General features: G+C 48.7%; 1 protein-coding gene across 2 annotated transcripts in view; it reads right to left on the bottom strand.

Annotated features, from left to right (window-relative positions):
• LOC122363544 overlaps positions 1–25,724 on the bottom strand; it is a 53,439-nt gene that overhangs the window by 7,497 nt on the left and 20,218 nt on the right. For both annotated transcript variants that reach the window (XM_043332959.1, XM_043332960.1), the window contains exons 2-6: positions 22,062–22,158; positions 7,386–7,633; positions 4,486–4,580; positions 1,361–1,569; positions 703–842 (exon numbers count right to left, since the gene is read on the bottom strand). In XM_043332959.1, the coding sequence (XP_043188894.1) occupies positions 703–842; positions 1,361–1,569; positions 4,486–4,580; positions 7,386–7,633; positions 22,062–22,158 (789 nt within the window). The remainder of the gene's footprint in view (positions 1–702; positions 843–1,360; positions 1,570–4,485; positions 4,581–7,385; positions 7,634–22,061; positions 22,159–25,724) is intronic.

The raw sequence follows: 25,724 nt of genomic DNA, 5'->3' as shown, positions 1-25,724 counted from the left end.
GACAAACCACCCAAAAAACTTCAGCGGCATTGGAAAGGGAAATGCGTTACAGACTTAGTCAGCTTGTTTAGGAATTGGAGACAGGCCACCTGAAAACTGCAACAGCAGGGGAAAGGAAGCATGTTACAGACTCTGGAAACCAAAACCACACGGGGTTAGGGAGTATGTTACAAAATCGGACAGCTTGTTCAAATACATAAAAAACAGGCCACCTGGATCTTAAACAGTGCGGGGAAAGGACGGCTACAGGACTGCTCCAAATCGCACGAATGCAATATTGCATTCCACGAAGTTCTATGTTTCCACGATTTCAGCATTGAGTGTTGTTTAGTGTACGACGAGTTACAGCTAGGAATGGGCCACGATCAGGCGAAACAGAATGTCTAGAACTGCTACTGGCTACAGGTCGGCTGCATAGTTACAACATTGGAATGGGAACGAAATCATAATTTGCAGCCCACTGACATTAGAATACGTGCGTCGTGTGGCTGCGAACAACAGCCTGCATTCTTACGTGCCTTACAGAGAAATGGTGCCCACTGAACTTTGTGTTGTGAAAAATTCCAGCATGCAGCCAGTGCACTACTATCCTTGCCAATAGGGAGACCTGAACTCAGAATCAAGGTTGCCCCCCCCCTCTCTCTCTCTCCCTCTCTCTCACTCTCTCTCTCTCTCTCTCTCTATCCCCTCCTCTCTCCTCACCTAGCCACTCCAAACGAAGTCAGCATGCCGATGAGAAACTTGAAGCGGACTGGCTCTCCGAATCTCAGTCTCAGAGTGGAGGCTGCTTCCAGTACCTGCTCGTGACCGCGTGGAGGTGTCTCACAGGCCACAGTCAGCAGCTGAGACACAGAGGCAGTGTCAGCAGTCAGCAGGGTCAGCAAAGTCAACAGTCAGCAGAACATAATAGAACAGAACAGAACAGGACAGGTTCGAGGGAGGGGAGGTGCAGGGAGGGTCGGGTAGGATCGGGAAAGGGGTGATGTATCAACTGAATAGACTGGTAAAGCTGGACTTTGTCCACCCGCTCCAGGTGAATTTCGATAAAACGGAGTAAAAGCGCCAGTTGGCATAAACCACACTCGGAGGCTCGTAGAAGTAGGTAGGTATATAAAATTCAGCCTTGAAGTAAAGGTAAGTAGTAGCCTTGCCTTTCTAGCCTTGAAGCAAACTAAAGTATCATGGACCTAAAACATTGACATAAACAAAACATTTTGACGGATCAACTTACGTTCCGACTTCAGATAAACAAACCAAATGTATGATTAATTCAATCACGCTATAAAAATGCGAGTCGAGGAAGCACTGCGCTAAGAAGTTACAGCTCCCTCCATTAGATGGCAGCACTATCACCGCTCACCTCCAGAGCCAGTGTTCTCGACTTGCTGAAGTTGCTCATGATGCACACTGCCACAGTGTAGAGGCCGTGGGAGTAGCCCACCAGTTTGCCGGCTGTCTCCTCACAGCGCAGACAGTGTTTCAGACACAGCAGACAGTCGTATTCGTCCGTCAGAGCACGGCGGAAGAAATTGTGGTGCTCCTTGGAGCGCAGAGTGCCGTTCATCGAGGCTGAAAAACAAAAGAATGTTCGCGTGTAGGTTACAGAGTAACACAGCTAAAACTAAGAGCCAAACACTTATGGTGTTAGAAAAAAATGGGTAAATCGTAAAATGTTTGTTCAAACAGCGGTCAAATCAATACCAGAACCAGGCTTATGTTGCCCGTCACACGACTCAAATACCTACTCAAGAAAACGTAATTGGATCGACGATTGTATCCGAAGGTTGAGACTTTGCAATTAGAACATCACTATTCTTTATACTGTAGGTAATCGCAGTTCAAAGGTTATGCCTACTGACAACTGACAAGTGATAAACATTCATGTTCGAAAGACGATTAGGCCTCTTCAAGTGCGTACCCACTTCATAGCTGATCTAACATCGTGGTACGGCGCACCTGCATCCATCCGACAAACACGCATTTCCCAGACACCCAGCGGACCCACTTCCCATAGTAGCCAGAGCGTGACGTCACGGTATGTGCTCCAATGACGTCACGGTATGTCACCGCTGACGTCACGCCCCACTAAGGACCGAACTGTTGTTGATGAGCCGATCAAACGCAATGACTCGGTCCGACGGCTAAACAACGGTATAGGTTAACCGCTGGGGCGAGACGCACCGGTGTGGGTAGAGTACTGGGATGACCCCTCCGGCCTCTACCTTCCATAAATCTTGTCATTTTTCACCAACGATGGTGGTGATATTTTACCTAACGAGGTTTTTGAGATCAGAGCGACCATTTTCGCTTTGTGAGGCAGGTGCTAAGTGTTTCTCCAGTCTCATATCTTTCGATCAGAAGTCAGTTTCTGAACGATGACCCATATCTTGTGACCCGTAGTCCACTTTTTATCACATATCTCCCCATTTCTGTTCGGCTTCCGTGAGCCACCGAGTTCCATTAGAAGCTGATCCATCACCATCAAATTATTCGCGGCCAATCTGATGAGCTTCCAGCCTCCAATGATGGCTTGAACGCGCGCCAGTGGAATAATCTCCATTGGTTCCATTTGAGCACCAACATGTCATTAGAACCACACAAACCAACATGTCGGCGAGGTCGGGTGCGGTTTTGCGTTTTAGCAGAGCTAAGGACTGACTTCTCCAACCATTTAAAACACCCACCAATCTTTTTTCTCTCAAGAGACATCGACATGACGCACTGGCCACTGCAGCGAACTTTGCTCTCAGGGATTGCAGCGGTCCAGAGCGGAAGAAAACAAGGGAAGTGATGTAAAAACTCTAAACTGCTGACAATGCAGCAGGGTTGCAGACAGGTGGGAATCCTCGCGTAACTAGCCTGACGACAATGGAGTCCGTGGAACAATGGGCAGGTCAAAGAACAGCGACAAAAAGCTTCGGCGGCGTACACGGCGTGAAACACGGGCGACTGAAACGTCGCACCAATTACGGGTTCGGAAATGCAGCATAATTGACGTGAAATACCTAATGTCCGGGGCCTGCAACCATGAGAGCAAAAGTGAAGGAGCAAAAATCTTATGGATTTTAACTCTGGTTTGTGCCGAATTTAGGATGCAGAAAGCCTTGTTAGTGACAGTGGCAGTGACTTGTTGAACATAAAGGCTATTGAGTATTGATCTATCACATTCAGCAACCGTCCTAACCGATATCGTCAATGTATTGACAAGGCTCAACTGAAGTGACCTGAGCTCTCAGTACGCCTCTCCCTCCGGCCTCCTCCTCCCCGTGACACGCGGAAGACAATACTGATCCTAGGCTCCCCTCTGCCGAACCTGTGTGGTCTCCCGTCTCCCGTGGCGGTAACTGACAGACCCCGGCTGACAGCGACCACAGGGGTGCGATGGAGTCGCGTCTGAGACGGTTTGACAGACAGGTATATGACGGATGACGGATGAAGGATGACAGACGGATGACGGGCGGTCAGCGTGAGTCCTGTTGACGGGTCAACCGAACCACTCAGAGTGACGGGTTCCATCGTGATGGGTTCATATGTGTGTGGTGGGTCAGTGCGAGATGATTCGGACGACGTGTTGTCTTGTTGGGTCCAGCTAGGGTGCCTTTTGGTGACGGGTCATTGTGACAGGTCTGTAAATGACATATATGAAACATAATACTCTACTTGTCTGTCGTCTGTCTACACGTCTTCATGTCTTCGACAAGTCAGTGTGACTGTGGACATTTATTTAGTCAATGGAAATACAACGGCTTGACCGGTCGTTTCATAAACCAATGTCGAACAGTCATGTATGTTTGCGAGGACTAGACTGTACTCTTTTCTTCAGCCCACATCCGGATCTGTAACACTAGGTCCTACCGCTCAAGCCAAATTCGAGCCCGACTCCAACCACCGCATTAACTCCGTTCCGGTATAGCGGGTCGCCCTCGTCTGGTGAAGCGTCACTAACACCCGTGAACAGCGCTTACTCGACCGCGCCCATCGGATCCGGGTACGGCACCGATCGACAATCGACATACCGAGACGACCGCCGACCGGTCAAACTTAGACCGCCGACTGGTTCAACGGTGACTGACAGGCTGGTGAGAACTGTGCCAACATGTGACCACTTCTCTCAAGAGGGTTAGACGAGTGCTCTGGTTTTGTTGAGACGCAATCTCTCATTCGAGGGGTGAGGAATGGTGCAGTGGCCATAGGCTGTTACAGAAAAGCTCACTCAAAAGGTTCGCACAAGGACTTAGAAGTGAGTGTGTAAAGCGGCGTTGAGCTGAGAGAGTTCGTAACTTGAAAGTTGGAGCTACCGAGATTCAGCGAGTGTTCATCAGCAGGACTTTGTCATTCGCAATTTCTACGGCAGCCTTTCGATTCCACACCGACACGGCTGCTCGACGGCTGAATTCCGTCGCGATGAAAGAAGTTGTGGTTCCACCCTGTTGGATGATCTTTCTTGCCTCCCTGCCACCTCTGGCTGTATCTTACCGCTCTTACCTGCGTAATCGGTCTGTGAGAGCTGGATCATCTTGAGCAGGTCCAACAGCGCCGTGACGCCATCGTAAGGCTCCGCCACGAACTCACGAACGAAACTGGAACACGATGACGGCTCGTCACGGCAAGTCACGAAAAGTCACGGCGAGTCACGGGGAGTGACGAAACACGTAGAAGGTCACGGTGGCCAGTGCACGACTGTTTATTCACTTGGAGGACGGATACTGCATGCCAAGGGCAGCAAATGATGTGTAACGAATAACAACAAACGCTGACGAAAACCGTCTATCAGCACTTGAACTCAATTTAAGATGAGGCGTCAAACATTCAAGAAATTCAAACGATTCAAACTCAATCAAGCAAACTGTCATTCTGCATTCAGGTGCTGATGTAAAAGCGACGGTTAGCTTGTCAGACATCACGTCAATGTACTGTTGTCGGTGACATATTCATTGTCCTATGACAAAACTACCACTGACGTCGCCTCAGTAAGCTTCAGCCGCCTCAATTCTCCCGTGAGCCAATTCCTCTCGTCACCACACGACACGTAAAACGAGCCACTCGACCCAAAACCAGGCCCTTCAATTCAGCCGCCGCCGCCGACCCTAGCAGCGCTTACCATCTCCTGCGCTCCTCAGAGAAAGTATTCAGCTCCCACATAGATTTACGGCAGATTTTACGGCTGGGGACGCGGTGCGGACGCGAGTCAGCCGCTCAAGAACGGCGGAGTGCGTCACGAGAAACCTGTCAGCGCTCGACAAAAAGGTTTTAAGATGAGCGCTAATCATGACCTCTGACCTGTCGCCGACGGGGACAGGGCGAACGGCTTTACATCGTTCGCTCTGAGAGCTGTGCCGCTTCAGAACAGCCCGACACATGACAGGCACTGAGATGCTTATGACACGGTGGCTGCTGGGGTACGAGTATTTTAGGTTTGGCAGTCACGATCGCGCAATAAATATTTCAATATATATATTTTTTTTCGTTGCAAATAGGTTTTGACATAAAAGTGCAAAAATTTCCTTCACTCTACGTAAGAGGAGTTGAATGATTTTTACCCTACAACTAAGTTGACAGGCTAGCAACTCCGCTCTTAATAAAAAAGTTGACAGGCTATCCAGATAAGGCAGCTTGGTAGCTACTTTAGTTGTCAGCTAAAGCTGGAAATTCCCGCCCTTGATAATCTTTTAGAGCAATACCGTTTAAGGCTCATCACATTATCGCATTAAGCATGGAATACTACTGCTATTAGTTAGCCTAATTAGACAATAAGACATCTCAAAACGGTCCCAGCCTTTCCAGAGCGGTATGGACTCTCACACTCAGTGGCCTTTTATTCGGTGCTAAATTCTCCTCCACCCATGAGGTCCACCGTTTTTGTGAGACGCGCTCGCCCACGTTTTTGTGTTGTTTTCCAGCTTTCTGCGGCTGACGAACGAGGTAGCCGACCTGAGCGGTAGGTTGGGGTCTGTCTAGTTAGGGGCGGGGCTGCTGGGCGCGGTAATTGGTCGTAAAGAGCCGACGGTGGCGGCTACTGACGAATGGAAGGGCTGACGGACAGCTGCGGCACGCAACGTCATGACAGCCAAATCACGCGGCACTGCATGGCAGTTAGTTTTATCAGCTTTGTGGGATACGGAATGGTAATGCGATAGCGACAGTCTGACTCGTGTAGATCTAGGGCAGTGTTCGCCACGGGCCGAAAAATCCCAGCCCAGCCCGGCCCAGGCCCATGGGTTCACAGCCCGGCCCAGCCCGAGCCCGTTTACGGTAAAAGCGGCAAAGCCCAGCCCGGCCCAGCCCATCAAAAATGAATGAATTTAACATTATGGAAAGAAAAAATATAATGAGAGCAGCATGCACAATGCATATTAAACATGCATACTTCATTAAGTATGTCTTCAGTCTTGCACACTGCAAAATAAAAAGATAGTTATGGTTTTTGCCCCAGTCGCGAACTATTCCACTTCAGTCCATTTTCAAGTTCTCATGGCCCAGCCCGTCCACAGCCCATCAATCCTTCATATCTGAGGGCCCAGCCCAGCCCGTAGCCCAGCCCAGCCCATAGCCCACTGGGCTGGCCCGGCCCATGGCGAACACTGATCTAGGGCGCTCGATGTGCGCACTGTTTGGGGCGATATCCGTGACAAAATCGCTGCAGTGAATGTGTCTTCCCAATATTATTCATATTCTTTTGTTCCTCCCCCTATATCATTCATATTCCTTTGTTCCTCTTCTTTGCCTATATAATTGTTATTTAAAGCACCGTTTTGAACCACTTCAAAGTCCCCTGGCCCCACCAGTCAACAATCACACACGCGTCGTCATACCAAGCCTCGCACTGCACCGTAAAACACTCGGCCGTTCCCTCCCCTCCCCTCCCCAACCCCCCTTACACCGCCCATCGCCGCCCCACGGCACGTCCATGAATACACATTGTCCCTGATTGTCTATGCTTCACCACGGTCCGGTCTGAGACCAATTCAACTGCCGGCCTAGGAGCCGTTAGAGGCGGCAGATGGCGCACTACAGTGCGCCAGGATGGTCGCAGTGACGGCTGTGGCACGTATGGGATCATTGACATGAGACCAGGGGAATTTATCGGACTTGACTGGATAACGGAATAGTGACGAATGATAGCGACAAAAAAGGTGAAGTGTTTCATACATAAAGCTTCTTGAATCAAGCACACTTCAAGCATGCTTCAAGCACGCCATCGATAGTTCGCGGCTACTGAAAAACAAGCGAACTAAATTCGGACCTAAAAGCGAACATTTATGTACATAAACTCACGTTTGATTGATACGTTTGAGCTAGAAAGCATGCGGTTAAACGAAGATTTCTTTTTATCTTCATCTTTGGCTCAGCATTATATACAAAGTAAACTCTTCCCATTGACTCACCTCGGGAAGGAGAGTTTCAGGTCCTGTTTCAGCTTCTTCAGCAGCTCCGAGACGTTGGAGAACTGCCTCATCGACATCTCCTGCTTGCTGCTGCGCTCAGACTTGTTATCCTTCTTCTTCTTCTCCTTCTTTCCTTCTTTCTCTTTGACTTCGGATCCCTCAATGTAGAGCTTGGTGCCACCTTTCTTGCCGAATTTCCGCAGACCGACGATGTAGTCCTCGGCATTGTAGAGAGGCGGGCGAAGTTCCTGAAAAGAAGAGAAAAACATACGTCATTTCGTATGCTTGCACACCTGACAAAGCTATAAGGCACTGGAGTGGAACTCTAGTGTGTAGATAGCCTAGGCAGGTAGGGATGGCTATTTAGATGACACGGCCTGTAACTACCCATAGCGTTTGTTCCTGACGTGAGCTTCCTAGTTCCCACGGCCGCACTGAGGGCAGTGAAACTGGCCACTGAACCAGGACCATCCATGTCGCGCCAGGCTCCCACGCTGAGTATGAGGTGGGTACGGAACACTCGAACCTATTTACCCATCCAGGCAAGAGTCGTGGCACTGGCACTATAGCAACCCATCGAGGGCAAGTTGGTAATGCACTGCCATGATGAAATGACGTGTTTATGCAAAGCTGCTCTTCATTCCTTGTGCCATCGTGATCGCTTTTTATTATCGTTTTCTGTAGATTTAATGGTGTTTACTTTCGCTTCGCGCTTCCACTTCAGCACAACAAAGGTAACCCTGTTTGCATTGCTTTCTTTTCCGCTTTTTAGTTATTTCACGCTTCCATGCTGTGCTTTAAGTTTTTTTCCAGCTGTGGTATGTTCTTACCTAACGTCATAGCATGTCAAGGATAATGTAATAACAGATTGCAATGCTTCGAATGGCCAAAAATGAGCTGAACACGACAGTTTTGCACGCTGGAGAACAGTTGAAAGCACATCAGTTGAGCTCCGCTAGCGTACTGTTTACGGATCCAGACCTTACAGGATGGCATTGTCTACGGTAAAATATAGCCAGCGAATACAATGGAAGCGTGAAATCCTAATGGCACATTTTTCTAATGCCATAACAGCATCCCGCGCAGTGTTTTGGGGCCGTTCACCTTGTGATTCGTCTAGTGGAAACAGGTCAGACCACTTCATTGTGTGAGCGATGTCAGGAAGTGCCGTAAAGACGTCACTTTAGGTAACAGCTGGCGTGGCTAACGCTCCTACTTCCGGTCTAAGTAAAGGACCATTTATACCAGGAACACGAAGCTTACGGAGACGGAGACGCAAAGTGAAAAGTGTGTATAGTGGTTAGATCTGGGATCAAAGTGTGGGTGATGTGTGTGTTTGGTGGGAAAGAGGAAGTATGCGAAAGGCAAATAGGAAAATGAATGCGGGTTCCGTTCAACAAAGCACTTAGCGCACTTCCTTTTTTAACAGGAAAAAACTTTAAATGCAGATAAATGAATAGATACATCACATCACACCAGCCTTTACTTTGAGGCCAAAGATCACTTCCATAAATCCTGTCGCGCTCAGGCCATCGCCCGGCCATCAGTTCGTTCCTGACCCAGGCTGTCAGTTTGGACCTACCACTCGCTCTCAGCACTCCTTGCCTCTCAATCGACTCAAACTGCCCAATAGAATTGTAAACACCGGCGCAATGGGCCATTGCCAGCTGCGTCGGGTGATTGAAGCAGATGGAAACATGCGTGTCGCTCAGCGTTTGAGACGAGACGATAGAAGTAGGGGTCAAGATGAGCTCAGAAGTACGAGAAGGTCCGCTGACCAGTCATAGGGTCAGTGCGTCAGATCTTCGGGTCACTGTGTCAGGTCACAGGGCCAGCGCGGTTGACCATCAGTTCAACGTGTCACATGTCAGGGCCAAGTAAAGCTGCACAATACACCGTGTCGTGGTATATGCAGCTTTACTTGGCCCTAACATATTTATTGCTGCCAATAGAGCACTTCTGACCACTGTGTTACCAACATGTTGCTTGCTTGGCCACAGCGCGTGTATGTATGTATGTATGTATGTATGTATTGACACCAAAAGCCTTCCACATATGGCGTGGCGATTACGGCTTACGGCTTTAATAAGTCCCAGTCATATCTGCCTCTCAAGTTTCCTACGACTTTCAATTGGCACCCAAAGTCAAACTCGTGCCTACACCGGAACACCGGAATGGGTGCCACTGTACGGTGACACCGACACCACCCATGCCCACCTGTCATCATCCGTCATCCTGACAATACCTGTCATCACCTGTCACCATTCCGCTACCTCACATCTGTCAACTCTAACCTACCATGACCCGCCAAACCGTTTGTGACCTGTCCACCAGGCGTGACGGCGGGCCCTCTTCAATAAACGGTCCGGTCCACACTAAACGGTCCGGTCCACGATGTGACAAACGGTTTGGTCTCGGTCCGATCCGGTCCGGTTCGTACTAACGGCCGGGGCAGTTCCGCGGTCCATCGCTCTCAGGGTACTTTAGACCAATCAAGACCGTAAACGGGAGATGAGCGAGCGAGAGATTCGAGTTCGGAGGCTCGTAAAGATCTAAACAAAACGGTACAGTAAGGTTTATGGCAGAATCTTTATAACTCCTCTCTTTCCAATTCCATCAGTCTCTCTGTGCTTCTGCCTCTGTCTTTATTATCTACTCCTCCTCTCTCTCCCTATTCTCCCCTTTCTTTCCTTCTCTCTCTCTCTCCTCTCTCTCTCTCTCTCTCTCTCTCTCTCTCTCTCTCTCTCTCTCTCTCTCTCTCTCTCTCTCTCTCTCTCTCTCTGACACTTCCTCTCTTTTTCTATATCTCTGTCTCTTCCTATCTCTCTCTACCTTTACCTCTCTATCCTAGTTATTATACCTTGTCCAGCAGTCTGATCAAATTTCACAGCCTTGGACCCTGGGTACAGGCGACAGTCAGCAGCTGGATGACAGGCTGTTATAAATATCACGTAACGGGTCACTGGCCGCATCTGCACCGCACGCCACTCCGCTCGAGCGTGACGGATGCACGGGTGTGTCACGGATTCATCGCGTTCGTCACGGACGTAAACATTTCGCTGTGTAACAACTGTGGGCGTGTGACAAACAGCAAACATCCACGCGAACAGCTATTCCAAGTGGAGTTGAAGCTTTATGAGGACTATTGCAAGAAGCGCACTGTAAGAGGAGCATGATTAACGGAACTAAGTGTATGCAGCCCTGGCAAGAAATAACACTGCAACAATATTATCCAATATCAGCTAATTACGTGATGCTTAAAAGCAGGAGTGTCCATAATTCTAAAGCCAGTATAAAGCCTATGATGCATTGCTTCTCTTCCTGTCAGTTTTCTCGAGAGCAAACGCATCACGCGACTGCAAAACACCTTGAAACCACGTGAACTTTTATCATGGCAGTCATGCAATCGAGATCAACAGAGCAAATCCTCTCCGTAGACGGGGAAAACACTGCAATCAGCAGGCTCCCACTCCCTAAACTGCACGTGGGCTTATGGTTCACGAGTCTGAATCGCTCGCTACGACTCGAGGAATGTTTGACACCGCTTGGACCAAGGCTTGGACCACGCGTGGCCTTGCAAGTCACCGGTGCAGCGAGGAAAACTAAGAGCAATAGGGTGTCTTTTCGGCCAGAACGGTTTCAAGAGCTAGACACGACTAGTCAATGGTCATTTGACTCACGATTTACCTTTTTAGTGCCAGTTGAAGCAGCTGATGTTGTTTTCCACTACCGTAACAAAACAAGTATATAAATCTGGCATGAGATTTAGATGAAATATGGCAGAGTAGTACAGGTTTAGAACGAGAGAAACTGTATGAGACAGGAGAGAAAGGCTGGGAGACTGTTTTGTGAAGAGTTGAGCTGCCACTGCTTGAGAAATATGAACGACTGACTTATCTAAACTCAGGACGCTGCGTTTCAGACTGGGTGACGTGACCGAGGGGGGGGGGGGGGGTCCAGCACTCAACAGGTTGAAGTAGAACAGGCATAAGACAAATACTACGATAATGTTCCGCAGGATTTGCCACATCATAGCAGCAGGACAATTTTCAAATGGCGAGATCCAAATATAATTTTTTGGAATGTTCAATTTATAATTTTACCCATTGCTCCTAAATGAAAAATCTCCAGACTTAACATTCGAAGGTATTTGTCTCGGTCTCGACTGTCGGAGCTGTTCTGATTTTAATAGGTTTGTGCAATATACAGCTATGTCCCAGTTTCACCGTTCACTTATGATGTTTCAACACGATTCTTCTCCAAAAGACCATCATACTTCATGAAGCTCCTGAATACCCAATTTACGCAGACAGTAGCCCTCTCCACTGTCTGTAACTAGCCAAAACCTGAATTAGCGACCTCTGTTCGGCTCAGAGAAGAACAAAGCGGGCCGACTGGGCCTTCCATGACCGAGATCCGTCAGCCACTGCCGCCGGCTCGTCTCCACCAGAACCCCGGGCCAATTACACTTTATAATGACGCCACCACCCCCATTATCGATTGGCGGCGAGCCATATGAGACGATATCGGCGCACCGTAGACGATATCGGCGCACCAGAGACGTCCAGCGGCGCGCCAGATCACGCTCATCGATCGGATACGATTCTGGCGCGGCGGGGAGCCGTGATCGTCGCGCCGTGATGGTCGAGGTGGCGCGTGTGACCTCATTATGGCGCACATCAATCATGTGATTGGAGTTGGCAAGGTTTTCGGAAGGTGGGGAGTAGCTGAATGAAATGGGGCAATATCGACGCGCTTGGTAATTTATGCCACCATTCAGCACCTTGAAAGTGTAAATTTGGAGCATCGATGCTGTCAAATAACTTCAAAGCCAAATTAGTTCCGCAGATTACATAGCAAAGGCGCTTGTAAAAATAGCATTTTGTTTTGCATAACCACTGTGCCTTTACCCGATAAACTATGTTTTGCAATCTACACAACACAGCAATACAACATAATCCAGCATTGAAAGTTTGATAATTTTTAAAAGTTGAATTATTTTTAGTTGTTTAGTTTAGCTGTTTACTCACTTTAGTTTTATTATCATCCACGCTAACGTTCATCTCATAGCGCGCTCCTGCGCCTGACCAAAGCGACTGTGCGCTCATAAGCACGCCTCGTCTCTCCCAGCGCACACAGGGCCAATTGGCTGTCGACACGTGATAAATCGGCGAACCAAACTCCTAATGTGGCGAGCCGCTTTAGGTTCCAGGCGCCACGTTATTGATATCACAACAGGAGGCCACTCATTGGGGTGATCACGCGCATACCCAGGGCTTAACTTCACAGAACACCCAACGAATAGACGACACAGAATGGAAATATCGGGGCACAATGGCTATCCCGTTAACCTCATCGGCTTAGTTCTAAATTATCCACAAGGTTACTCAATAAATCGTTGCGATTTTTTCAGATTGTTTAGTCCAAAGTTTGCTTCCGGTCTCCAAGGTTGTCTCGCCTCCCCCAAAGTCGTCGCTGGCTACGCCTCTGCCGGCGCCCGATTCTTCGACAGGCGATAACGATTCTGTCCCAGATAGATTGAATTCCGTGTGATTTATTTTCGTCGGCGATGGGCCCGCCGTCGGGGCACATCTTCGATTCATCAAGTAGGAGAAATAAAACCTCTCAATTGGCCCATCCGTCTCTGGGACTGATGGAGAGCATCTCATGTGGAACTGCTCCACATACGGATTACCACATTGGAATACGTTTAAACATGAGCCTGGAGACCCCACACGGCACACAGCATCTGCACACGCACTAAGCGGTGTTCTTTCTATTTCATGGCCTTTTTTATAGTCAGTCTAAACTAGAGTTCGAACGCTAGGAAATGCCTAGAGTGATTAGACTTCTGTGTCAATAGATGCGCAGCCCGACTAATGTCAGCAGTTGCAGCTCACTTTGAGCTAATTGGTCGGAGAAATCGTAACCGCTTGGCCGCCTGCCTTCACCTCTGTTTTGCAGTAGGATAAGTGTTAGAAAGTTACCAATTCTACCGTTTTTAGATGACCACATGCCATGCAAGCGGTGACGGTGTAATTTTGGTCAGTTGCGTGACGCGTCTGGCGCCTGTATAAGTCAGGTGGCCAGTCCCGGGATGTTCTTGGTCACTGGGACTCCCAGGTCACGAAATGAAATGACCGCAATATCACGTGACCGCGCCACTAACGCATGCACAAAGCCATGTGACACGAATGAATGGGGTCTGTGTGTCATTACGCAAAGAGTGACCCATCTAGTAAGTGTGAAAAAGCACAGATGTTGACATCAAAACTTGCTTATAACATTGACAAATTAATGCGGGTGCCCTTCCCCGATGAGTTAACCTATAGCATACCTTCCGGAAGATATTCCGTTGTCATGCAATCTGAAGCAAGAAATAAAAAGCATCACATTCACAAGATGTGGAACCTATAAACCACCATGGTATCGAACCTATAAATCCATGCCATTCACACTACCATACACAGATATTACATATTGAAAAATAGTGCTCTACGGACCGACATTGCTGCTTTCAAAACAAATGAAGCGTAAGTGATAGACCACCCATGCACTGTGCCATCTCACAATAGCCACTCTTGCTATGGCTATAATTATCCCGAGACCCCAAGTATCACACCCCTTCCTACCCATCCTTTGTTGTCCAGTCCCATCGACACTAAGACGTCGTCACGGTATTGAACTGCAGACCGGTACTTATCCTCACCCCACTATTCGCCTCGGGGCTGAACTGAGGTCAGTGGTTCGACCGTGGCCAACGCGTTACGGTTGACCGGCGCGGCGACCCGACAGAGCGAATTGTCACGCGTCGCGGACGGTAGGGGTCACGAAAGGTCACCCGAGACGAGCGAGCACGCGGGCAGGCGGATGGAGCAGAAAGAACAGCCACGCAAGAACGACCGCCGACAAACATGGTGGGGGAAGGGGGAGGAGGGGAGGCGGGACAATAACGTAGCTGAGATGACACACAGTTAAATAGACGGAGGATTGTGTGTGGGGATGAGCGGTGGGATTGTGAGGGATTGGACTGCAAGAATTAAGATGGAAGAGTAAAGGGACAAAGGGGGTATGGAAACATGCATGAACTTACAGTTGATTGGCGATTAATTTGGTAAATAAACACATTGCAGAGAGCACCTATATGGTAGACGAATTAGGCAATATAAGCTTACATGGCAACTACAGCCTAAATAAGTAAAATACATAAAGCGCTATCCCAGGGCAACAACCGTTTACGCATTCAGAGAACCATACTAAGCGCAATCGATCGATTTCAGACATGCTCAATGAAAATTGGCCATCATTTTGTGTTTACACGAAATGAGCCACAATTGCTCACAGATAAATCTACTAAGTGCCTTTCATCTAACCACCGAATATCAATCCATCAGTGTCGTCGGAATTCATCGCACGCGGTGGTCCGCCAATGTTTCCCAATCAGGGGTCGAGTGCCGGCTAAGCGGGCCCGGCGCACGACCGGCCGATCTTTCGGTCACGTCATAGGGACCGAGAGCACTATGGGGCCAGGCGTCCTAAGAGGTGATGTCCTCAAATATGTGACCATCTCATGCTGAAAACAACGCAAAAATATAGACTTCTGACCGATAATATTGTGAAAACATCCTTTTATTAGTTCGGAAGAGGTAATTATCGATCTCAATTCTCAAATAATTCACACCGGAACGGGATGGCAAACCCACTCCCAGTGTGTGAATTCGATCACACCAGCATCCCCAGAACCGACCCTGTCCGCACCAAGGTCCCTCGCTCCTGGCCCGCCGCCGCGGGGGTAAACCACACTCATCTCAACTTTCATCGGCGATTAACTAATGAGGCGGCAGTGGGAGGAAGGCGGCGGCAGAAGCCAAGAAGAGGCAGCAGTCGAGACCTAAACAGTAGCACCTCGGGCCGGGAGAAAGCCCCGCTGATTGGTCATCGGTGACCTCGGGTCACGAGGATCTGCATAATAGGAGGGAGGGTGAGGGCTGGTGGAGCGTCACCGAGCCACTGAAGGTGTTGGCTCCATGTGATGGCTGAGGGATCGTTATTTCACACACCGATTTGGCTTACCTCAACGGGGAAGAAAAAAAAACGGGGGATAACAATGCCCTTTTTAGTAGTGTTAGCATTACCCATTCTACTGAGAATTATGAACTGTAGAGCGTTTCTTTCCTGTATCGTCTCCTTTTACCATCATATTTTCTCTCTCTCTCTCTCTCTCTCTCTCTCTCTCTCTCTCTCTCTCTCTCTCTCTCTCTCTCTCTCTCTCTCTCTCTCTCTCTCCCTCCCTCCTCCATCCCCCTCCACCCCATCTCAACTATGACCATCGATAAAGGCAACAGTACGGTACTCGCGTCCACCGTTAGGGCACCACCCGGCCCTATCCGAGTGCCTTTGTACTCAGTAGCGCTGCCACGCTAACGTCACGGATCACCGCCGCTTACAGCGCCTTCCGTGATACGGTTCGGTGAGCGCGACTTCGGGAGATGAACGCCAAACGGTCACGAAGTACACAAGACCAGTTATGTATTGTGGGATGGCGGTTAGGAAGTTGTTGTTTTAACGGTTGGTTGGCGATGCAACAAGTGATTGATGGAATACTGGGGTTTAGCTGTATTTTTATACACTGAGGAGCAGGTAATATACTATGCTTATACGAGTTCTACACAAGATAGATTACGGGGAATACCATGCGACGCTGACGGCACCCTGAAATTGCCCGCAGTGTAACGTAACATGACAAAGTGCATCAAGTACAAACAGTTTCACAACAAGTGCGAAAACTACAATGGACGGAGGATAATCTCGCAAATTTTACCAGAGACTGCAACTTTGCACAAGAGCGTATCACCAAAAGTACAGAGACTGCAACGCAGGAAGTACGATATCACCACCACAATATATATATACTGGAGACTGCAACAGTGGGTTGTAGCATAGCACCAATATCTCGGAGGCTGCAACTGCGTGGAATAAGGTAGCACCGATGCTGTAAGATTGCATCCGCTTTGTTACTCTTGTTGGAAATTATAAAAAAAATGACTACGAATTTGAAATCACGTCAGTAGAATGCTATCATATTAGGAGGGGAAAGGCTCTAATGATCGAGGGCAAGACAAAAAATGTCGAAATTTTGAATGAAAACATATCTCGAAGGCTGTGACTGTGGTGATTTGCATCAAGAGCATCTCTGCAGCAGATGCTTTCAGTACGCCACTTTTCTAGTCTTCAAGATGTTTATTTTAAAATCAATTACAATCAAAATTATAAATATCTATGAACGGCCCACATATCCACCACCTTTTGTATAGCTCACCATGATCGAATCCATGCCAATAATGTCCCTGATGATGACCATCGCCTGACTCCTGTCTTTCCTCCGCTGCCAATTCTCTCAGTCGGATTCCGCAATGGATCGTTCGCGCACGATTATCCACTGAATCCGCTTTCTGTCTCCTTATAACTTGAAGGGAGAAGTATTTATCCACCGGATGCACTTCTACGCTGGTCAAACTTGATCTTCCACAGAAGCCCGTTCCTCAGACAGCGGCAACGAATGCTTCTAATGTAACCAAAGTCAGGCCGTTATGTTCTTGCAACTGACAGCAGGGTTTTCCACCGTCCACTGTCCAACGTCCACCGCCCACCATCCACTGTCCACCTTCCACCATCCAAAATCCACCGTCCACCGTCCACCGTCCACCGTCCGCCCGGCGCCACCTCTCGACTCAGACTGACTGCCACTGCCCCGCCGCCTCCGCTGCCGCGCCGATGGCCGCGACGCCGCCACCCGTACCGATGCGGTCTACGGCTCGCTACCTAGCCGTCCATCAGACGGTGCTTAGAGGAGACGCAGCACCGCGTCCCCATGGACGCTATAACGGTTTTTTCCTTTCTCAGTGTAGGGGTGATGTGATATTTTCCCAGTGGACGTATACACAATTACGGGATAAAGGTAAGGGAAAAATGTAAAGGCAATGGTTATTTTGGGGGAATTACCTCGACTTTAACCCGAGATAGCCCGAGAAACGGGTGGGTCTCTTTGTGAATCCAGACGTCTTCTGCCTCGAGGGATTCAGCCGGGGATATAATTAAAATTTAATAGTGAATATGATCACACTAGTATACGGGAAAGTTTGAATAACATACTAAGCCACTATAGCGCACCAGCCAGCATTGATTACACACTGCGCCTTCGCCAGAACACTGGACAGCATTAATTACGTACCAGCAGCCGCCGGGAGGGAGGGCAGGACGACAGGACCTGAATACGTCAATCAGTGATGGCTGTCAACAGGATGACGTCCTGATGTGTTATTCCATCAGACGGGATGGGAGGGAAGATGAGAAAGTAGAGGAGAGGATGTGGTACACCCTTGTGGTAACTAAGTAGGATATCGAGAATGAATGTGACAGTAACAAAGAATACGGATGCTAGCATGGCCGTTATTTTCTCATGAAGGGTTTAGCCAGTAATCATCTTCTATCTGACATTTAAATCACCCCTCGTTCTTAGCTACCCAGCTCAGCTAATAATTGCACACTTGCTTGGCGTCACGGAGTCTATTTTGCATCTATACTGTGAAGTCTAGCTCAACTAGTCGGATGGCATACCATTCCATGGATAACTGATGCCTGCTGGAAAGAGAACAAGCCCCACATCCCCCTCTGTAGTGATTGTGAGTTATAGCGGCTACTTCGGAAGATCGATGATCTAATTGTGTCGGCAGTTGGGTTTTTATCGGCCCCAATATTGATCAGTGCCGACTGGGAAGTGGTGTATGAGTTACTGGACGCTGGCCCGGCCAGTAATCATCCTATCAGGCGGCCGATTTACAACACAGTGGCTGTCCGCGTCGTCCCGCCTTCCGGGACTGCCTCTCTGCTCTGCTCTGCGCTCCTCTCTCTCTCTCTCTCTCTCTCTCTCTCTCTCTCTCTCTCTCTCTCTCTCTTTCTTTCCTCTGCTCTATGTTTTGTTTTGTGCTCTTCTTGTCTTCTCTCCTCTGCCCTGCTGCCCCTGCTCTTCTTCCTTTTTCACTCTTCCCTTTATTTTCTCCTCTCATCTCCTCTCATCTCCTCTCCTCTCCTCTCCTCTCCTTTCCTCTCCTGTCCTCTCCTATCCTCTCCTCTCATTTCCATTTCCTTCTTCCCATGACCTGACGATTCTATAGCTAGCAGAGCCCGCCTCAACACAACATGGTGTGAGAAAGGATGACTGGACCGGATCTCCCGGAGTTTTACGATAATAATGAGCACATTCTGCGAATAACACATCAGACAAATGTTGCCGTTTGCTCGATGTAAGCCATTTCCAGGTGTATATTGCAATTCAAGCAATTCGTTAGAAGGCCGCATCTTGCAATTGCCACAGAGTGTTGCTGATAACCGCTCTTTCATCCACGTAACACCCTGCCACGCTTATTAATGGCGACAGAGAGGCGTTGAAACTCTCAGCTCATGACCTGGCCAAGACATCCAATACGCCCCCGTGGTGAAGAGTGCACGCAGGTTGCACTAATTGAACACGATCGCACCGTCCCGGTCAACCCTACCTGACCCGGTGCAGGTATTGACGGATCGCCCTCCGCTGAAAGAAATAGACTGGCAAGACAGAGCCAAGCGGCGGGCATTGAAAGCGATGCATTGAATTGAAGCCAGTGCTGACTGCTGGCAGGGGTATTGAGACTTGTTGATTTTCATGGATGACGAAGGCGCCCAAATAGTGAGGGAGTTTGGCCAGTGATTCCATTTACTTTAACCACTCCTATTTTCCACTGTACTCTATTTTTATTTATTTTCCACTGTATTGTATTTATGTATTTTCCACTCCTATGTAGGATTGCCATATATGTAATGTTGGTATTTTAGTATCACATTTAGTTATAAAGGACGGATGAGTGTTTTTTCTGTACGCACACACGAATGTTGAACCTCCACGAATGTTGAATGAGGCCACTGACTCCCAGTTCATCTCCCATCCCCACAGAACGGATGGTCCCGAGTGCACCCACGACCAATCATCCCAGCTCTCCCAGTCACCATCCCGTCATTCGTGACCGAACTCCAACCTCTCCGGAGCTCTATTGTATTCTAATTTCGGCACGCTTTCGGCCACGCCGAGCTACGGACAGCCACGAAAAGGCGGCACTTTCCCATGCGTCGCTCCTCCAAAGGCACACGGTATCGTCCAGAGCCGATTCAGAGCCGCTCAATCTCTGCCGCGATCTTCTCGAAGTCAGGTTTCTCTGTGCGCTGTTTTCCGATGTCTCTTCACCGATATCGATCGATATAGTTTCGCTTCATTTGGGTGGATTGTCCAGGGAGTGTGCTACCCGAACAACACTCGGGTGGTCCTTTAGAGGAAGAGATGGTCGATTCTCCCATCACTATCGAGTGGTAAGTTCCGTGAGACGGCGATCTTACCAACAGTTTGGGAGGATCTCGAATCAAATGTCACTCCTAAGCCTCAGTGATACAATAAACAATAAGCTGGGAATCAGTACTATGAGCGGTTCCGAGCAAGCCGATCTACCGATAACATCTGAGAGAACTGTTCCTACAGTTTTAGTGGACCAGAAAACCAAATGTCACCCCCTTAGTCTCCATGATACAATGACACGCCTTCGGGCAGCGCCATGAGCCGTTCAGTGCCATCACGCTCATCAAACGACAGTTGGCGGCCGTCAGTCTGGTCACACCCAGCTGGCGTGGACGTGGTTTACGAAGCAGGAAGCAAACGGTCCCATCAGCCAGCTGGCAGTTCAGTGCAGTTCAGTTCAGTGAACCTGGTCAGGAACATCATTATACCCGGCCCCGCCCGCAGCTGGGTGATGCTGCAATAAACGCAACAGATGCAACAGCAACGGGTTTGAATATTTCGGAAGTTTAAGCATAGGTGCCGCAATCAGAATATAATGAAACTGCGCATTTTCGCTGTTATCTAGATTTGCTGAAGGGCAGCCAAGCCCGATCTTTATTCATTTTTCTCTTATGATGATGAGCGTTAAACATCACATTTTAAAAAAGATAGATGCAATAACGCATGATTCATTATCCTCGACAACGGTAGAAGCAACCAGAAAAAACTGATATGCCCACTCGGAGACTCTCACTTGGTGAGAAGCTTTGCACTCACACTCTAACTCAAAACTCAAACAGTCTCGCGTGTGCACAAACACTCCACACTTCCCGTCAAACAGACGCCGTATTTCACTCTCGCCCCTGTGCGAGCGCGTCTCAAGTTTTCACTTTACCACCATCGCCCTCCTTCCGTGCGTCTCCAGCGCACAATACCAGACTAATCACACATCCATTCAACATGCTTCCAGCGGCCGGAACACACCGCCTGAGTAGCCAGCTGATTGCGCGGCGACGCTCGCGATGCAGCTACGACGATGCCGGCGCGTCACGAAATGTGACGGACGGCGAGTGAAAGTGGGCGGTGCTCGGGTGACTGTCATCAACCGAGCTGAGAGTCAGAGTGTTATTATCAGAACGCGCTATTAAGTCGCCGTCCTGGTACGAGAGTATGATTGGGGTCGGCAGATTACGAGAGGAAGGGTGAAGCTGGGAGCGGGAACTCGGTCACGTCCAAAACGGGAATGTCAGTAACTGAGCTTTGGGGTGGAGCGAGAAGTAATTGACCTGTAGCTAGGAATCTGCGAAAGAGAATAATCTACCTATTGAACAGAAAAGGTGGTCTATTTCATTATTTTGATATAGGTCATCTTTTTATATTATTTTTTAAAGTTTTTTTTTTTTCAAAGCGTTTACCGTCATTAGGAAAATGATGATGGTTTTCAACATATTTGATATGACCGAATTCTCGGGAAAATATACCTACCTACCTAAGCATGACAAGAATTCGGGTATATTAGAGTAAGACTCTTTATAGTCCCAATCAATAAAGCACGCACTTCAACAGAAATGCAGCAATACGACTGCAAAACAGTCCAAATGCCACCCTACCCTACTCTTACCGGTCTTCTCTGTCTTTGTATCTCCCTCTTCCCAGCCGCCCCTGCATCCCCTAATAGCTGCATACTCGCCACTTAGAGAAGGCAGCTTTCACCATATTTACGCACCGCCATATTGAACCAGTCCTGATAGCGCGGCGCCCGTGGCGCAGCTGGGGGCAAGAGTGGCGCTCCAGAGACGAGACAGGCGCGCCGCGGGCGACCGCCCAGATATCCCAGATAGGGACAGGGATGATATGAATGAAAGTTAACTGGATGGCCGCAAACAGGGGCTCGGGAGTCGGGCGAGTGCCGGTGGAATGGCTTAGGTAGTGTAATGGATCCGGAACGTTAATGAACCAGACATGCATATATGTCAGCATTTACGTGCTATAACGGCTAAAATCACGCTAGTAAAATCATCTAGAAAGAGTCAACAATGAAGATGTTATCTCAATGGCACCTCAATTTCCTCACAACGCATGAATTAGAACGTCTTTATGTTAGTTTTATCCGATACCTTTATCAAAAATCGTTGGGAAAGAGGGAGATAGTCATGTCAGCACGTCGATTGCACTACATGCTACTTCATCTAAAAAATGATTTGACTGGGTTCGACCTTCACCTTGGCATCTTAGCTGCTGCGACCGATCACACTGGCCACAGTGCACCTGCTCAGTGAAGCTGAGGTCGCTGTCGGAGCCGTAGCGCCACCTACCTGAGACTCGGAGTCGGGCAGAGTGCCATCTGTCGGCAGTTTTCGGAACTCATCCTCTTCGGTCTCGGGCGAGATGTCGAGCTCATCGTCCAGTCCACTGCAATCGAACCAGGACGGGCGTTAGATATTCTGTCAGTGACAGCAGCGTGTCATAACCCACTTGTATTCAATAGTGGACAGGGAAAAACGACGGCACAAGACAGAAACTTGCATCATAAATGGCGAGATCAGCGACAAAAGGAACGAACTATGCAATTACCAATGTATTATACCAGTAAAACGCCTTTTGGGCGAAGAACGAGCGAGCGAGATAGTGAGCCCTGCACATGCGGAAGGGCGAGAGGGTACTTCCAATGGGCTTGTGCAAAACACCCTTCTAACCGGTCGCTAGCGGTGGGCCAAATTTGAACGCAATCGGCCCAGCCGTTCCTGAGATCTGGAAGCGGCATTCTGCACGTGCGCACGTGCAAACGGGGCCCAAACTGACTTTGCACGGCGCCCTACTAACTGGTTCCCAACCGTGTACCAAATTTGAGCGCGATCGGCCCAGCCGTTCTCGAGATCTGGAAGCGCCCCCTGCACGTGCGCACGTGCAGTAGCACCCTAACCGCAACACATGGGAATGCATTGCCTGGTGGGTGCCTACCTGTATGCCAAGTTTCAGCGAAATCGCCCCAGTAATTACCGAGTTACTGAAATGGGAACAAATTTGGCACCTCTTCCTTTTGTATTTTGCACGTGCAGTGGTGGGCCACTCACATAGATCAAGAGTATCCGACCTTTGGTAGAAGGGATGCAGCTACCCTATAAAAGTTACCGCAAGACAATCGCTCAAGCCGCTGCTGAGATATGGGCCTCTCAAAATCACTACTTTTGCAAAACTGCTTGAACACCCTTGACTTTTCACGTGGCACGTGCCACGACGGTCACTGAGATGTATCAAAAGTAGTCAATTGCGGGGTAGAAGGGATGGGGCTACCCAGCAAAAAAGACCGCAAGCCAATCGGTCCAGCGGTTGCTGAGATATAAGCCTCTCAAAAGCGTTACAGGCCGGGCCGGGCCGGGCCGGGCCGGGCCGGGCCGGGCCGGGCCGCTCATACTGAGATTTTTCCGTTATATTGAAAAGACTCGCTTCGCTCGCTGCGCTCGCTCGCTCGTAATTATTGGTTGTTGCGGCAGTACTACATAAGGATGGATGATTCGTCAATCGTCAACAACGAAGCATGAAACAGTCATCTGAACTGCGTATCCATCAACATCTGCAAGTTGTGAGATGGCAACTGGCGCCAGAGGTCACGCTAGAGCATAATGACCAGATTCGTCATTTATCTATCGTACGTTTAACATCGATTAAAACTATACCAAGGAGATAATGCACGAGAGCAAGGTCGAGATGAATCAGTGGAGTGTCTGCTTGGACAAATGGTAAGAAAACATACAAACACATACAAAACGTGCCCTAGAACGGCGCGCGGTGGGCGGAATTAGTATGTAGGCATAACCGAGCACTGTCTCATCAGCACATGCTCTTAAATATCATGCATGCAAAGCAATCAGCGATCAAAGTATGGTATTTCATGTGCGGTTGCGACATCTTCCAGCTGCGTGGAGGATTGTGGAGAGAAACGCTTAAGTCCTGCAAGACTCCTGACTCCATCGGCCCGACTGAATGAACAATGATCAATTGACCATGTCTGTTATAGCTTTCACGTCATAGTCTGCCAATGTTAAATTGACAGCTTCGCAGATGCCTGCTTATTTTCCAAGAAGAGCACGGTACCCGTAACTGTTCCTCCCCTCATTTCCATACCGAGTTGCCACCATTCCTCCATACCGTTCCCGCATATAGAACACATCCCACAGTGTCCAAATCAATCAGCTCCTCTCAGCGCTGTGGTACTTCGCAGCCCTGGAGTGACGTCATCCATCAGTGCCGCTCCGGCCCGTGTGGAGTTTCACGCACCGGGAGTGACGTCATCCATCAGCCCCCGGGACCAATGAGCGCCCTCGGCTGACCTATCAGTCAGTGGGGAGACTGATGGGCCGTCATCAGTATCTCATCAACGGAGGACTTCGGACATGACCGAAGCGTGGACTCAAGAAAAATGTGTCATGGAGTGGTCACAATGGGATAGGATAGAATAGAATCGGATAACATGGGATAGTACGGATAGTAAAGGACAGGCTATGGATAGGACAGGGTGGAAGGTGTTTTTTTATTATAGCAAGATAATGATGATAAAATAGGATACTGATAGGGTAGGATATACCTAGGTGACAGGCTAAGGAATGATAGGACAGAACAGGGCAGGATAAGCCAAGATAGAATGCATACGAGTAAGTACCTACATGGGAGAACAGGATGTCAAAATAGGAGAGGATAGGATTGAATATAAACTGTTAGGATGGGATCGACATGGCATCGATGTATAGGTAGGTCAATAACCAAAGACCTTGCTTTGCTGGTTCCTATCATCAGTCGATCACCCATGTCACAAAGTTCCGCACAAAAATTTCGGTTTCGCGGAAACTCACAATCACCATTCGACACACAAAACTATCACACTGTGTCTAAGATATCATATCATGGACCCATGCCATCCTCCTGAGCCTAAGGCACACACCAGCACGTGATATTATTGGACCAAGTCTGGGCGAACCACGACCGTTCGTTCACATTAGCATGAATAAGCCATCGAAGGAGAAATATGACCGGGATCAGGGTGGGTGCGACGCCGAAATACCAGTTCATTATCAGCCGATGCCGATATGTATTTGTGTCGGAAAACTCGCCAGAGAGTCTAGAGATGAATGGTTTGAGGATAATGACAGCTGACAAGGCGTTAGAGGACGGAGGAGACAGCCGCACCAGGTCAAACATGAAGCCATGGAAGAGAAGGCAGGTTTGAGCTGCAGAGGAGCCATACACTGTAAAAAATATTGACTAGCCCCTCGTCAAATGATTCTCAACGCTAAATGTCGGGGGTACAGACTAGTTTTGCATCCTACTTTTGACACACGCTGCGAGCCCCTGGCTTGTTTTGTGTTCGTCAGATGACAGTTACCAGGTGTCGGTTAGTTTTTACCACGTCCCAAAAATAGCTGGAGCGTTTCTGCCTTGTTTTGGAAGCAGGTCCTCGTTAATGCTGTGTATGATAACAAAGTACCTAGTAACAATAATAACGAAAAACAATGTCAAAACGAGGGCGGCTTGTTTAGTGACGATGTTCAAAAGAAGCATCGTCTTGTTCCTACTTAACGAATGAAGCTCAAACTAGGTCAAAACTAGGGGCCCAACTAGGCCCTAATCAACCGATGACCAGCAGATCCTACGCCGCCCAATCCAGTCATCGAATTTGCCAGCGAATTCGTTTGAAGACCATCATATTATTAAATATCGGTGGTCTTCAAACGAAATCCCTTACCAGTTTGATGACGAATTCATCCGGCCCATTCCAAAAACGCTCAAGATAAAATGAAAGTGTATTTCTGAAACAATGTGCTTTCTTGCAATGCACCTTCCGTATATCAAGCGAACCTTTCACTTCCAGCGCCCGTTTACAGTTATCAATCGAATCAGAAGCATGCACATACCTATCGATAGATCTGAACCTAAGAACACAGAAGACATTTTGTAGAGTACCTGTCTGAGCCTATGCAGTG

The sequence above is a fragment of the Amphibalanus amphitrite genome, unplaced genomic scaffold (assembly GCF_019059575.1).
Source record: "Amphibalanus amphitrite isolate SeventyFive unplaced genomic scaffold, NRLGWU_Aamphi_draft 000626F_arrow, whole genome shotgun sequence".
NCBI classification, from domain to species: domain Eukaryota; kingdom Metazoa; phylum Arthropoda; class Thecostraca; order Balanomorpha; family Balanidae; genus Amphibalanus; species Amphibalanus amphitrite.
The sequence above is the reverse complement of the archived record's forward strand: the minus strand, read 5'-3'. Positions and strand labels throughout refer to the sequence as shown.